General features: G+C 39.6%; 1 protein-coding gene across 1 annotated transcript in view; it reads right to left on the reverse strand.

Moving 5' to 3' along the window:
• Window positions 1-14703, reverse strand: part of EEIG2 (EEIG family member 2) — a 73846-nt gene that overhangs the window by 31493 nt on the left and 27650 nt on the right. Inside the window, exons 2-3 of the mRNA XM_007977764.3 lie at window positions 6762-6882; window positions 1210-1239 (exon numbers count right to left, since the gene is read on the reverse strand). Of these exons, the coding sequence (XP_007975955.1) occupies window positions 1210-1239; window positions 6762-6882 (151 nt within the window). The remainder of the gene's footprint in view (window positions 1-1209; window positions 1240-6761; window positions 6883-14703) is intronic.

The raw sequence follows: 14703 nt of genomic DNA on the forward strand, positions 1-14703 counted from the left end.
AGACTGTGATTAGTTTAAGCTAACCATGGCAATCCATTCTGATTGCCCACAACCAGTTTAGGGTGGGCATATAATCCAGTTCCAGCCAATGAAAGGTATGGGAAAACCCTCTGAGGGTCATCTAGAAAATGTTTCCTCACTCAAAAAAATGTAATACAGGGAGAAGCAGCTGGATTTTTGTCATATGTGAATGTGTTAACTTAAAATTAAGCAGCCAGCCACCTGGTGTCCAGAAGGGGAGCTGGCCAAGAACAAAGTCGTCACATAGAGAATGGCAGAATGGAAAGAGAAAAATAATGAGTTCTTGATGATGTTCTTCAGTCAGCGGATTGACCAGTTCTGGAGCAAGTCTATCTCACATCTCCTTGTTTCGTAATATTAAAAAAATCTCTAGTTGAGGAAGGTTTTCTATTACTTTAACAAAGAACATCCTGGCATTGCAACCAACTAGATTTAGGGTGTTCAGTAAATATGGAGGTTAAAACCAATGTACAGGGGCCAGGCAAGGTGGTTAATGCCTGTAATCTCAGCACTTCGGGAGGCCAAGTCAGGAGGATCACTTGAGGCCAGGAGTTCGAGACCAGCCTGGGTAACATAGCAAGACCCCATGTCTACAAAAATAAAAAACAAAATTTAAAAAGTTAGGGGAAAAAAAGACTAGTGTACAATCTCTCAGTTCAGGTGACTGGATTGATGGAGGTACCATTCACAGAGACTGGAAGTAAAAAAGGACTATGTGAGTTTCTGGTAATGTTGTTACTAAATCCTTCTAGTCAGCAAACAGGTGAGCACATCCATTAGTAATTCCACAGAGCTAGCAAAAGTAAAAACCAGCAGTACTTATCATGTATACACAGAGTGCTAAGACAGCAAAAAGGACAGGTCCTCTTACAGTGGGAGGAGGTGGGCCTGGCCACACTTCCCAGGTGAGATCCTTTGAATTATCACATGCTATGGCTTAATGCAAACTAGAGATCATCCTCTAGAGCAGGGAGGCTGAATCTAAAGAATAACATCCCATAATCAGCATTTAGAAAGAATATGCCTATAATTTACTGTTAGATCCAACTGTTCAATCTCCAAGTTGCTTTATATACAAAGAGACAAGCTTGAACAGATATTAGAAGAGTAAACAATTTAATTTTTAAGCCTATAAATAGCAATAAGCAACATTACACGTTCCAAAGCAGTTAAAGAACATCTGCTTACCTTTGCATAAGCTTTTCCACCTTTTAATTCCTGCCAAAGACATAAAATACTGTAAGGATATCATATAATAAAAGATTTAAAAATAAATATGGCAAATAATTCTGAAGTAGACATATATATGCTGGAAAATATCATAGACAGTAAAATTCTGATGATCTTAAATCCAACTATTTAAGACTCCCACAAGCCCCCCAAATGACCAGAATTTTTATTTAGCATTTCACTTTAATCTAAATGAGACAAATGGTGAGAACATAAGCTAATATTTTATCTATTTGCTGAAGAAGAAATGGTCAAAAAGTGTTGTGGACTCACTGCAAAAACCTGAATCACCAAAGAAAGGTTAAATTATTTACTCAGTTAAGCATACTAATATGGTATAGAAAGATTTCAACAGGACTTGAAACCACCCCCCAGGGACAACTAGTTTTTATGAATCACTGAAGAGATACTCTATGCATGTAAAAGTGTACATTTAGTATAGTACAAACCCTCTTACCTAAGGTGAACAAGGTTGACCAAAGTGAAAATAATAAAAAAAATAGATACATGTCTTTTTTAACTTAAAATATGTCACTGTACATAAATTTGTCAAATCTTTAGACTTGTTTTCGTACAGCTGTGAGAATTAAGTGTAAAACACTCAGGACAATACCTAGCGCATGGTATGTGTTTGTATATATGTCTTTGTCATTATTAGGGCCAAACTCCCCACTCCCTACCTACTTTTAAAAATGCATCTGCTGGATGGTGTTGTCTCATCTTTTTTGCATAAATCAGATACATAATGCATTATCTATCATTTCCATCTTTCAAGCGGTGAATACAAATATGTTAAGGAACAATCTATGATAAACTCTATTATCATTCATGAATATTTGCTGTTCCTCCCCTTCCCTGCTTCACTGATTTCAGGTGTGGCCATGCTACTACATCTACCCCATTATGAATGATTGCATTTTCATTAGGTGACTGTCATATTCTTTAATAGTGTCTTTCCTTAAGAAAACAAAATTTTCTCCAGATGATCCTTGTTTCTGCTAGCTAATTCTTTTATTTGCTCCCCTCTATAGCCAAACTCATCAAAAGACTTATCTATATTTGCTATATCCTACTCTCTATTCAACCCACTCCAACTGGGCTTTCATCCTTATTTTCCCTCTGCAATAGTTCTTTTTCATTTTTTATTTATTTTATTTCTTAGAGACAGGGTCTCTCTCTGTCAACCAGGCTGGAGTGCAGTGGGATGACCATAGCTCAGTGAAACCTCAAACTCTTGAGCTCAGGAGATCCTCCCACCTTAGCCTTCTGAGTAGCTAAGCCTACAGGTGCATGCCACCCTACCCAGCTAATTTTTTTTCTTTTTTTTTTTTTTTTTGGAGAGATGGGGTCTTGCCATGTTGCCTAGTTTTGTCTCAAACTTCTGGTCTTAAGCAGTCCTCATTCCTCGGCCTCCCAAATTGCTGGGATTATAGGTGTGATTATAGGTGTGCTCAGCCCTTTGTAATAGCTCTTAAGATTACCAATGATCTTCATTTTGTTAAAGCCAAAGGCTCCCGGTCTTCATCTTATTCAACATCTCAGCGGTAGGTGACAGGCTTGGCCACTCCACCTCCTTTGCTGCATCATTTTCTTTGCTAAACTTTCACAGTACCACAATCGCCTGGTTTTATTCCTACCTCGTTGGCAACTCCTCACTCTTGTTTGCTGGACCTATTCCTTCACTCAACCTCTGTAGAAAGAATGCTAGTCAATCCCAATCATCCATTTCCGCCCACTCCATAGTAACAGAATCCTCTATTTTTAGTTGGATATCTGGCTGCACAATAATGACCATTTATATGTTGTAACTCTATGTCAAAACATAAGCACTTCTCCCTTCAACTATCAAAAAACACATAAGTGGTCTCTGTGATGCATCTAACACAGCAGCAAAAGTGATCTTACAGAAGATGATGTCTCTCCTTTTTAAAATCCTCCAATACTTCCAATTATAATTAGATCTAAACTTTTCATAAGCCCCAGCCTGATCTAGTGCATCCAATCCCACTACCAAGAACTTTGCCTCTCTGTTTCCCACGCCGCAGCTAGGCTGGTCTTGTCATTTAAACATGCCAGACTTGCTGTTTACACTGCATAGGGTTCACAGTACTTCTGAATCTATGGTTTGATATCTTTGATCAGTTTTAGAAGATTCTCAGTCACACGCACTTGTGTCTCCTCCTAGGGCTTATACAGTTAGACCTTTCTACTGTCTCCTACATGTCTTACCTTCTTTCTTGTGTATTCCACCCTTGTTCTCTCTGTGATTTCGCCTGAATATTTTCTTCTGTCTTATTTTCCAATTTACCAATGCTCTCTTCAGTTATGGTAAACCTGCTGTTAAATCCATCTGTTGAAGTTTTATTCATTTACTTAGCTTTAAATTTTAGTTAATGTACTTTTCAGTTTTAGAATTTGCTGCTTTTTTTTAAAACAATTTTAGCTCTCTGATGAAATTCTCCATCTTGTTCACTAATTATAGTTATTGTAAAAGTTTGTCTTTGATCTTTCCAAAATCTGTATCTTCCATAGGTCGCTTTTTATCATATACTCTTCTTTTTGATTTTTGGTCATGTAGTCATGTCTCTTTATATGCTTGATAACTGTGTATGAAAACTTGAAGAAATAATTTGAGGTTCAGAGTGATGTGATATAGGAGAAGGCATACATTTGCTTTTGGTAAGTAGTAAGGAAGAGGCAGATCACCTTCATCTAAGAAGGGATTGAGCTGACTGGAGGCTGGGTTTCAGTCTTTGTAAGGCTGATCTGTATGTGTTACACTCTTCCTAGTAGGCTGAAACTCTTAGAGAGTGAGTCCCAACTGAAAACCTGAGGTGTTTACCAAGGCCCCTCCTCCCTGGTGGTCCCCAGATTCCAGTTTTTGTTCCTTTAGACCTGTAAGATTGCTGCAATCTCAACTTAGTGTCTTCACTGCTCATTCTTTTGTGTGCAGCTTCTTTGCCACTACTTGCAAATCAAAAAATGCTTTGAGGGTAAAAGCAATGCCAAATGTCAGGCTTATCTCTATGCTTCCCTTCCCTATGGATTCTAAGCCCCTCAAGTCCTGACTACCTCAGTAGCTTCCGATGCCTTCAAGCAGCTGTTTTGGATATTCTGTCTAGCTTTTCTAATAGTTTTTAGAGGGAGCGGTGGTCTGCAACAAGCTAGTCCATTAATTTCAGAAGTATTAAAATAATCTCCATGTTTATTATACTGTAGGGCCTGGTATGGGTTGAATTATGTCCCCCGTCTCCCTAATCCAAAAAAAGACATGAAGCCCTTACTTCAGAATGTTACCTTATTTGGAAGTAGGGTCTTCTTTTTTTTTTTTTTTTTTTTGAGACAGGTTATGGCTCTGTCATCCAGGCTGGAGTACAGTGGCATGATCACGGCTCACTGCAGCCTTCTGGGCTCAGGTGATCCTCCCACCTCTGCCTCACAAGTAGCAGGGACTACAACTGCGTGCCACCACACCTGATTAAGTTTTGTATTCTTTGTGGAGATGGGATTTCTCCATGTGACCCAGGCTGGTCTTGAAATCCTGGGCTCAAGCAATCTGCCTGCCTCAGCCTCCCAAACTTCAAGGATTACAGGTGTGAGCCACCATGCCTGGCCAGATATAGGGTCTTCATACAGGTACTCAAGTTAAAATGAGGTCCTAATCCGATATGACTGGTATCCTTATAAAAACAGGAAATTTTGACAGAGAAACAGACATGCACAGAGGGAAAATGATGTGAAGACACAAAGGGAGAAAACAATCATGTGAATGGAATAACGTATCCACAAGTCAAGGAATGAATGCCTGAGGCTGCTGGACGTTAGGCAAGAGGTGTGAGTTTCTCCCCCAGCACCTCCAGAGGGAGCATGGCCCTGCTGACACCTTGACTTTGAACTTCTGTTGTCCACAACTCAGACAATAAGTTTCTGTTGTTTAAAGCCACCCAGAGTGTGCTATTTAGTGATAGCAGTCCTAGGAAACTAATACAGGGACTTCTTGCTTTCAGGTCCTACTCCTTTAGAATGGCCTTTCCCTAGACCTTTACATGGTTGCCTCTTCTTCAAATGTTCTTTCAGAGAAGTCTTCATTGACTCCTGCCTCAGTTCTCTAAAATAATCTCCTTTGCCCAAGCTATTCTCCATTACTGAATTGTTTCCTACACATAAAACTTATCATGACCTCAAATAATCTTATTTGGCTACATGTTTACGGTCTCTGTCTTTCCTATCACACCTCCCCCAACTCCATCCAGAAAGTAAAGTCCTTGGGGGCAGAAACTCATTCCAGTTCACCACTGTCCTCCCAGTGCCTGCAATAGTACCATTGGCTGGTCACTGATTGCTTCCCTGTGTCCTAGGCAACAGAGTGCACTATCAAACTTTTTTATTTTTGTCAACTTTATAGGTAAAAAATGGTATCTAATTTGTAGTTTTAATTTGTGTCAGATTCAGCATATTTTTATGTTTAAAAGCTATTTACCGTTTTTTGTGAAGTGTTTATTCTGCCCCTTGCCTATTTTTTTAAAGGGTTGTTGATTTTTAAAATTAATTTATTTGAAGGTGCTCTTTCTATACTAAAGAAAGTCGTCCTTTGTCACAATTTGTGACTATTTTCCCCTAATTTAAGACTTTGTTTATGTTATATTTTGCAATGCATAAAGTGTTTATATGGTTGAGTTTACTAATTTTTCTTTTATGGCTTCTTTTATATAATACTTAAAATATTATTTAGTATATCATATTAAGTATTTCATATAATACTTAAAATACCATGGCAAGGGTATTCTGATACAGAAGGATGTAGAACTGGCGTCCTTCTGGCGTGGAAAACAGCAAGGCCAGAGACTCTTGCTTTCATTCTAAATCTTTCTTCTCTATTTAATTTTTGACCATTATATGTATTATTTTGGTAAGTAAAACATATGCATACATACATACACACACACACAAAGTTGAACCATATGAAATTACCATTTTTTTAGATTATTGGTAATTTGCTTCAACCTAACACTGGGAAAGACAATATACAGGAAAGAAAACAAACTTGGAATCAGAAAACTCTGTTTGAGTCTCTACTTTGCCGTTTATTAACTATGTAAATTTGGGCAAGTAACTTCTCTGAGCGCTGGTTTTCCTGAAAATGGAGAAAATAACACCTAATTTCAGGGTTACTGGATATATTACACATAAAGTTCCCAGAACAATGCCTAATAAAAACTAGGTATTTAACAAACAGTGGATATAGATATATATAGTCCCCAAACTAATACAAATAAGATTAATACTTATATGTATAGTGAGATGAAGATTCTTGAATAATAATTGTAATTTATAACCTCAGATTCTTCATCATATTTGCCACGGTATTTTAATTACTACAGCAAGTGTGAAGTGAAACTGCATATATAGTTCTAATGAAAAAGATAAAGCAGAGCTAAACAAAGCAAGCTAGTGACTATGGAACTAATTATGGTTCCCGAAAGGGAAGAAGTAATAGGCTATTTTTATACCTTCCTCACAGACACTCTGTAGATACAAGGATCTAGGATGCCTGTGGCAGCACTTGCACTCATTTTGCACATAAATGAGAACTTCTTTCTCCAGCGAACACAGTTTGCTTGTACCACCTCCCTGAAGGAAAGAAAAAAAGAGCCAATCAATTAACTATTATTGGTGACATGTTAAAAAACACACCCATACTTTCACTCAAGTCTAACATGCAAAAGTAATGTGCTAAAAGCCAGTATTTGTAAATAGTGTAACAGGAAGGAAGCAAATTCCTAACAATGTGATCTGAAAATCTTTGGAAGGTTTTAATTATCCACAGGAAGCTGGAAAAAAAGTGAATTTACTTTATCAATTCAATCAATATATATTAGGCTACATCATTCATTCATTCAACACATAATGTACATTTACTTTATATGTTGCGCATGTGGTACGTGTTTAAAACATAAAGATGAGGACAGAGTTCCTGACCTTGTAGGGCTTATATTCATAGTTAATGCAAGAGGCATAAATATGAACAAATGCTTATTCTAGGAATAAGTAAATCCTTATTTTAAGAGGAACTACTGTTATAGTTTTACTCCAGCCATAACAGCAAGAACAGTTACCATTTATTGAGAGCTTACCATATGCTGTGAAACCTCCCAATAACCTTGTGAAGTAGCTGGCATTTTCTTCACTTTATTTATTTATTTATTTATTTATTTATTTATTTATTTATTTATTTTGAGACGGAATCTTGCTCTGTCACCCAGACTGGAGTGCAGTGATGTGATCTCCACTCACTGCAACCTCTGCCTCCTGGATTCAAGCTATTCTCCTGCCTCACTCAGCCTCCTGAGTAGCTGGGATTATAGGTGCCTGCCACCACGCCAGGCTAATTTTTTTGTGTGTTTTTAAGAGACGGGGTTTGGCCATGTTGTCCAGGCTGGTCTCAAACTCCTGACCTCAGGTAATCCACCTGCCTTGGCCTCCCAAAGTGCTGAGATTATAGGTGTGAGCCTCATCACTTTAAAGATAAGGAAAATGAAGTGTGATGAGAGAAGTGAACCCAAGGTCGTTTAAGTAGGAGGTAGTACAGAAGAACTGGCATTCAAACCAGGCCTGTTTAACTCTAAAGCCCACTTGTCCACAAAGGAAAATCTGTATTTTCCCACAACTTTGCTCTTTCAAGCTCCCAGGCCTTTGTACATACTGTTCTCTCTGCTATCGTGTGTAGGTATTGGGGTGGGGGGTGCTCAGCCTAAGAAAATGAAAACCATTCCTCTAACATAGGAAGGAGACAAAGATAACGGATGAAATAAAGAGAAAACTAGAGAAGGCAAAAGAGAATGGCAAGAGAGCCCAGGTTGAATAGTTTTGATTTTCTTAGGGGAGTAATAAGTAATGTCTATGGAGTGATAGGACTGGCAGGTGAGTTGAAAATTTAGATAAAGGCTTAGAGACAGGAAAACCGCTGTGGTGAATGTGACAGGCAGTCAAACTTACAGCTGCCTCAGGGAATAAAATAGATTTTTATTAGGATCTATCAGTTATTTTTTGTTGTTGTTGTTGTTTTTGAGACAGGGTCTCACTCTGTCACCCAGGCTGGAGTGCAGTGGTGCGGTCACAACTCACTGCAGCCTTGACCTCTCAGGTCAAAGACATCTTCCCACCTCGGCCTCCCAAGTAGCTGGGACCATAGGCATGCACCATTAAACTCGACTAATTTTTGTAATTTTTGGTAAAGATGGGTCTTCCTATGTTATCCAGGCTGGTCTCAAACTTCTGGGCTCAAGCGATCCTCCTGGCTCAGCCTCCCAAAGTGCTAGGATTACAGGTGTTAGCCACCTGGCCTGGTTTTTCTGATTTCTCCATCAATACACAGAAATCCAAGAACAGGAATTACAAAAAAACCAAACATAATTTAAAAATCAAGTATGTATTTGTGTGTCATACGTGTATGCGTGTTTACTTTTATATACTAAACAGACACACAAATGGGAGAGGAGGGAATGCATTTTACCATCAGTTCTACTATGATAACTTTGGCCATTTTTTTCCTTAGGAACCCTTAAGTGATTTAAGGAATCATGATATGAAGAATGTATGTGTAGGTTCACAGTGGAATCTCCCTTGAAATCCAGGCAGGGTGTAATTTATTGGTACAGTCACAATGCAGGCGAGATGAGTGTTATTTGACAAAGGATGGACCTGGAGGTACTTGTCAGGCAGCTGGAGGACTCCTTGGTAAGGAGGGCAGTTGCTAACCTGTATACTCAAAAATAAATACATTAAAAAAACTGTGAATAGTAATAAAAATAAGCAAGAAAAAAAATCCAGAATTTTTTTTTTTTTTTCTTGGACACAGAGTCTTGCTCTGTTGCCCAAGCCAGAGTGCAGTGGTATGATCTTGGCTCACTGCACCCTCCGCCTCCCGGGCTCAAGCAATTCCCATGCCTCAGCCTCCTGAATAGTAGCTGGGATTACAGGTGTGCAGCACCACACCTGGGTAATGTTTGTATTTTTGTAGAGACAAGGTTTCACCATGTTGGCCAGACTGGTCTCAAACTCCTGGCCTCAAGCGATCTGGCCATCTCGATCTCCCAAATTGTTGGGATTACACGCGTGAGCCACTGTGTCCGGCCTAAAATTTTTTATTATTGTTTCTCTCCCAACATCTCTTGGCCTCAAGACTTGCTGGAGCCATCAGCTATGGTGTCTGGTGCTCCCAACAAGGAGATATAGATAGAAACACTGATGTCCTGGACCCTTCAAGGTCCACTGAGCATCAAGGCGCTTGGTTGTTGCTGTCACTGAGACCACTGATATATGATCAGATATCAATAAATAACATTTACAATAAAACTCTTACTTTTCTTACAAAATTATATACAAATTTATAGTTAAACATGGCAGGTTAATTGCATGTATTAGCCTCTGCTCCTTCCCCAAACCTCCTAAAATAAAAACAAGTAAAGGCATTATCTCACAGGCACAAAGAGAACTAGAGACAAAAATAAGTGGCCACAGACAGACAAGTGATAACTAATTTAGCATACTGAGGATATTTGAACCTTACACTGGTAATAGTAAAAGCCAAGAGTAGGAAACTTAAACAGGCTTTGAAGTCGAATGAAGGAGGGACACAGCAGAGGATTGATCAAAAGTTGTTTTAGAAATAGACTGCAGACTTCTCCTTCCCTGACTCCTGCGGATGACTAAGATGTATTCCCCTGATAAGATGAAACAGAAGGATCTCTGGACAGCCTGAAGTGAGGGCAAGTATCAGAAACAGCACAAAGAGCACAAAGGCACGCTGGCTGGGGTTATGAAAGATGACTTAATGCTGAGACTTCCAACCTTCTTCCCCTAACCTGGCTTCTCACAATGCCAGAACCAGGCACCTGTTCTTCAAGATGTGGGAAGAATATTCTCTGGGGAATCCAACCAGCCTCAAAGAAAAGATTTTATGAGACGGATGTTGAGGGTTCCCAATGACACAGCCAGTCAAATCAGCCTACGATAAAAATCTGAGATGACAAGCACCCGCCACATACACAAAGCTCCTAATCAACTTTTAGTGCTTCACAGTTAAATATGGGCAGATAAGTGAGGAAAGTCTCTTAATATGAAAGAAACCAAGATGAATAGAAAAAAAACTAACTTGGCTGGTTGCAGGGGCTCATGCCTGTATTTCCAGCACTTTGGAAGGCTAAGGTGGAAGGGTCGCTTGAGCCAGGAGTTTGAGACCAGCCTAGGCAACAACAGGAGACCCTGTTTCAATAAAAAATTTAAAACTTAGCTGGGTATGGTGGCGTGCACCTGTAGTCCCAGCTACTTGAAAGGTTGAGGCAGAAGGATCACTTGAGCCCAAGAGTTCAAGGCTGTAGTGAGCCATGAGTGTGCCACACTGCACTCCAGTCTGGGTGACAGAGCAAGACTCAGTCTTAAAGAAAAAAAAAAATAAGAGAAAAATAGCAACTTGAACAAAACAGAGTCTGTGTTTGAAGAAGAAAAAAAATTCTGAGTGATATAAAAAAGAAACTGCATCTACCATACAGGAATAGGATGCTATATTTAAAAAAAAAAGCATACAGGAAATTAAAGTGCTCATGGAAATCCAAACTACTGGGCTTGATATTTTGTCATTCCAGAATCACTCTACCCTTCTCTGTGGTCCAGGAGGCCAGTCTTATGAACTACATCAATCAGGCTCCCTTGCCCTCTACCTTCGATTGTGCTAAAGTGACAAACACTGCAAGGATAGAGGGCAGGAGGAGAGGGAAGCTGATGCATTTATTCTCCTGGCTTCTTCCCTGTTGGGCCATGTGAGAAAGAGGTGGTGGTTGGGGACTGTGCTGTTCCATAATATGCCTTGTAGGACTTAGACTCTAAATTATTTGTATTTATGACTTTGTTAAAATAAAAACTTCTTCAGCATAGCATTCTAAATATGGGCAGGTAATTAGAATTACAGTGTAAAATAGAGATAGAGAACTGGTTTTCATACAGCAAGTGTCTTTTAATCTTAAGGGAAAAAATACACTTCCCACAATTCCACGTCCTCATCTACTTACTATCACTCTGCCTTCAGGTCCAAGCTCCCTGAAGATGATGATACTAAGGATAACGATAACAGCATTTATTGAGTGCTTATTATTGAGTGCTTATTATCACAGGCCTTGTTGTAAATACACATATTAAAAATTATACCTATTAACTACTAAATCCTCAAAGCGACTATATGGGGAGGGTACTACTAACTCCATTTTATAGATAAAGGAACTAAGATACACAGAAATTATGTGACTTGTCAAAGGTCACTCAGCAGGAAAGGCTGGAACTGAAATTTGAAGAACTGTCTCTACAGTATAGACATTTTCCATCTCCTCACCTCCCAGTTACTTTTCAGTCCCTCTTAATCGGGCTTCTACCCCCCTCAATTCCATTGAAACTGCTCACCAGTGTGTAACTAATTGCCAAATCCAAGGGTAATTTTTTTAGTATCATACTTGACCCTTCTATAAATTCTTGCAATAGTCTTGTTCTTGCTATTTATGTGACTATTTCTTTGCAGTTTCTTGTTCCTCTGTCTCCTTAAAATGTTGATGTCCACCAAGCTTCTATCCTTGGCTTTCTCTTTTTTTTTTTTTTTCACTCTAATGGACTTAACTATTACGCATGTACTGAGAACTTAAAAATCTAAATCTTCAGGCTGGGCGCAGTGGCTCACGCCTGTAATCCCAGCACTGTGGGAGACCAAGGCAGGCAGATTGCCTGAGCTCAGGAGTTCGAGACTAGCCTGGGCAATATGGCAAAACCTCATCTCTACAAAAAAATATAACAATTAGTCGAGTGTGGTGGTGTATGCCTGTAGTCCCAGCTTCTCGGGCGGCTGAGGTGGGAGGACTGCTTGAGCCCAGGAGGTTGAAGCTGCAGTGAGCCGAGACTGTGCCAGTGCACTCCAGCCCGGGCAACAGAGTGAGGCTTTATCTAAAAAAACAACAACAACAAAATAAACAAAAGAAAACAAACAAATGAACAAAACTAAGTCGTCTTCTTTAGTCCTCAGATTCATGTATCAACATGTTAACTGGTGAACTCACCTAGTAGTCCTAGCCTCTAGATAAGGCTTTAGGTCTCTGACATCTGTTTATCATGGTACTTGCCAGCAGGCTAGTAAGTAAGCTAGCAGCTTGACTAGTCAAATGGTTTGCCCAGGAATGTATGTGGCAAAGACTGTCAGTTACTTATCCAATATGCAGTCTCTCTTCTTCCTTAAAATGAGAACCCTGATTTTACTCAACTGGCAATATGTCCAGTTAAAAGACTGCATTTTCCTACCCTCCCTTGCAGCTACAGGGTAGGCATGGGATGGAGTACAAGCTAATGAGATATAAATGGAGGTTATTTGGTATAACTTCTGGAAAGGTAAAGTAAAAGAGGGATAGTTGAAATGTACCCTTTTACCTTTTATTCTTTCCTCTGCCTGGAAAATTCATGATGATGATTAGATTCTCAACAGTCATTTTGGACCTCGAGGTTACCCTCAGGAAAAGTCACGTGATGATGGTGCAGAGCCAGAAGGAAGGTGGGTCTTTAATAAACATGTAGCCCTAGACTGTCTCCCTCCAAACTCCTTTATTTATTTATTTATTTATTTATTTATTTTTGAGACAGAGTCTCACTCTGTCACACAGGCTGAGTGCAGTGGTGCAATCTCAGCTCACTGCAAACTCCACCTCTCAGTTTCAAGCAAATTTCCTGTCTCAGTCTCCCGAGTAGCTGGGACTACAGGTGTGCGCCACCACGCCTGGCTAATTTTTTTATTTTTTGTAGAGACAGGGTTTCACCATGTTGGCCAGGCTTATCTCAAACACCTAGGCTCAAGTGACCCACCCACCTTGGCTTCTCAAAGTGCTGGGATTACAGGTGTGAGCCACCGTGCCTGGCCAAGTCACCACACCCGGCCCAAACTTCTTAAATCTCATTATTTAAAATGCTTATTTTGGGTTTTGTTATATGCAGCTGAACTAAATCCTAACTGACATAGACTAAGTCTTACCATTTCCAATAAATCTGTAAAGTTCAAATGTTATTCACCTTGTTGTAGATGGTCCATTCCAGAGTCCTGTTCCCCTCATTTAAGATTAAGTATATGAATGAAATACATTGGAACCTATTGTACATATTTTTCATGACCTGTAGAGTCCCACCCAATGAAGACACAAATAAACTCCAATTTACTTGCCGGGCAAGAAGCCCCTATCCAAACACACAGATACTGCCTCCCAAGTAGTAAACTGACAAATGTGCTAGGACTCTGAAACAGGTTCTTATGTAAGAAAGTCAAATAAGCCAAGACAAGAGATCAGGTTGGGAGGAACTAGAGCTGTGCAATGTGCACTTGTCTATTAATTACCTCATGATGTGCAAACAAAGACTCCTTAATGGAGAAGAAACCCAGAAATGATGAAGGTGGGAAAGAGTACAGCATAACACTAACCATTTGCCAAACACAGTAAACAATAAAGATTTGTTGACCAAATGAATAACTGAAGTCACGCATGGGCCACAAATGACTGATTCCAGGTACCAATTCTTGCCTGTGTTACTTCCTAACTCTTTGTAAATTAAGCCCTTTCCTGTGTCTAGCGCCTACTACAATTCAGACTCTCAATATCGTTTCCCTCAAGCATGGCAACAGTCTCCTTAATGGTCCCCGCGCAGATCTATCTTCCTCATTGCTACCAGAGAAGTCTTTTAAAAATACAAACTTGAAAATGTCATTTCTGTTTAAAATCCTTCACTGCTTCCTCTTATAGGATTAGGTTCAACCTCCTTAACGCGGCCTCTTTATGTTAAGGCCCTGCCTGTCTTTAGTCTTATCTCTTGACCCTTTCTTTCTGTCTCATACTGTTTGTCATTCCCATTTACTTCACACTGTTTCTCATTTGTATGCCTTTGTTCATGACTTTTTCTTTCCCTTCTATTCCATCCACTCTCCTTTCAACTTCCCGCACTCACCAGTTTAATTCTAACTCACCTAGTTTTGCCATTACCTCCTCTAGAAATCTCTCTGCAACTCGGTGTCCCATATGACCAGGCCTGCCTTGGTTCCCTTCTCAGTGTCTTCTTTTCCTTACCCTACAGCACTGTTCCCAGGGGCAGGGTGGGGAAGAGCTGGCTGCCTCCACTTCTTCCATCATTCACTCAGTCTTCAGTGTCCCAAGACAGTGTCCTCATTTCCCTTTCTCTCTGCCTTGTTTCTGGCAGAGTCTTCTATGATTGATATATTTTAAGTAAACAAATACTATAAATGAATTTTTTAAATGTATGGGCTTAGAAATTGCTGACTGTACCCTTTCTTAATAGGAATTGAAGTAGAAAGATACGTTAAGTAACCTTTATAGTTTTGTAACATCAAAATCATAGTCTTGAATTCTTAAACAATCTCTCTAA

The sequence above is a fragment of the Chlorocebus sabaeus genome, chromosome 20 (genome assembly GCF_047675955.1).
Source record: "Chlorocebus sabaeus isolate Y175 chromosome 20, mChlSab1.0.hap1, whole genome shotgun sequence".
Lineage (NCBI taxonomy): Eukaryota > Metazoa > Chordata > Mammalia > Primates > Cercopithecidae > Chlorocebus > Chlorocebus sabaeus.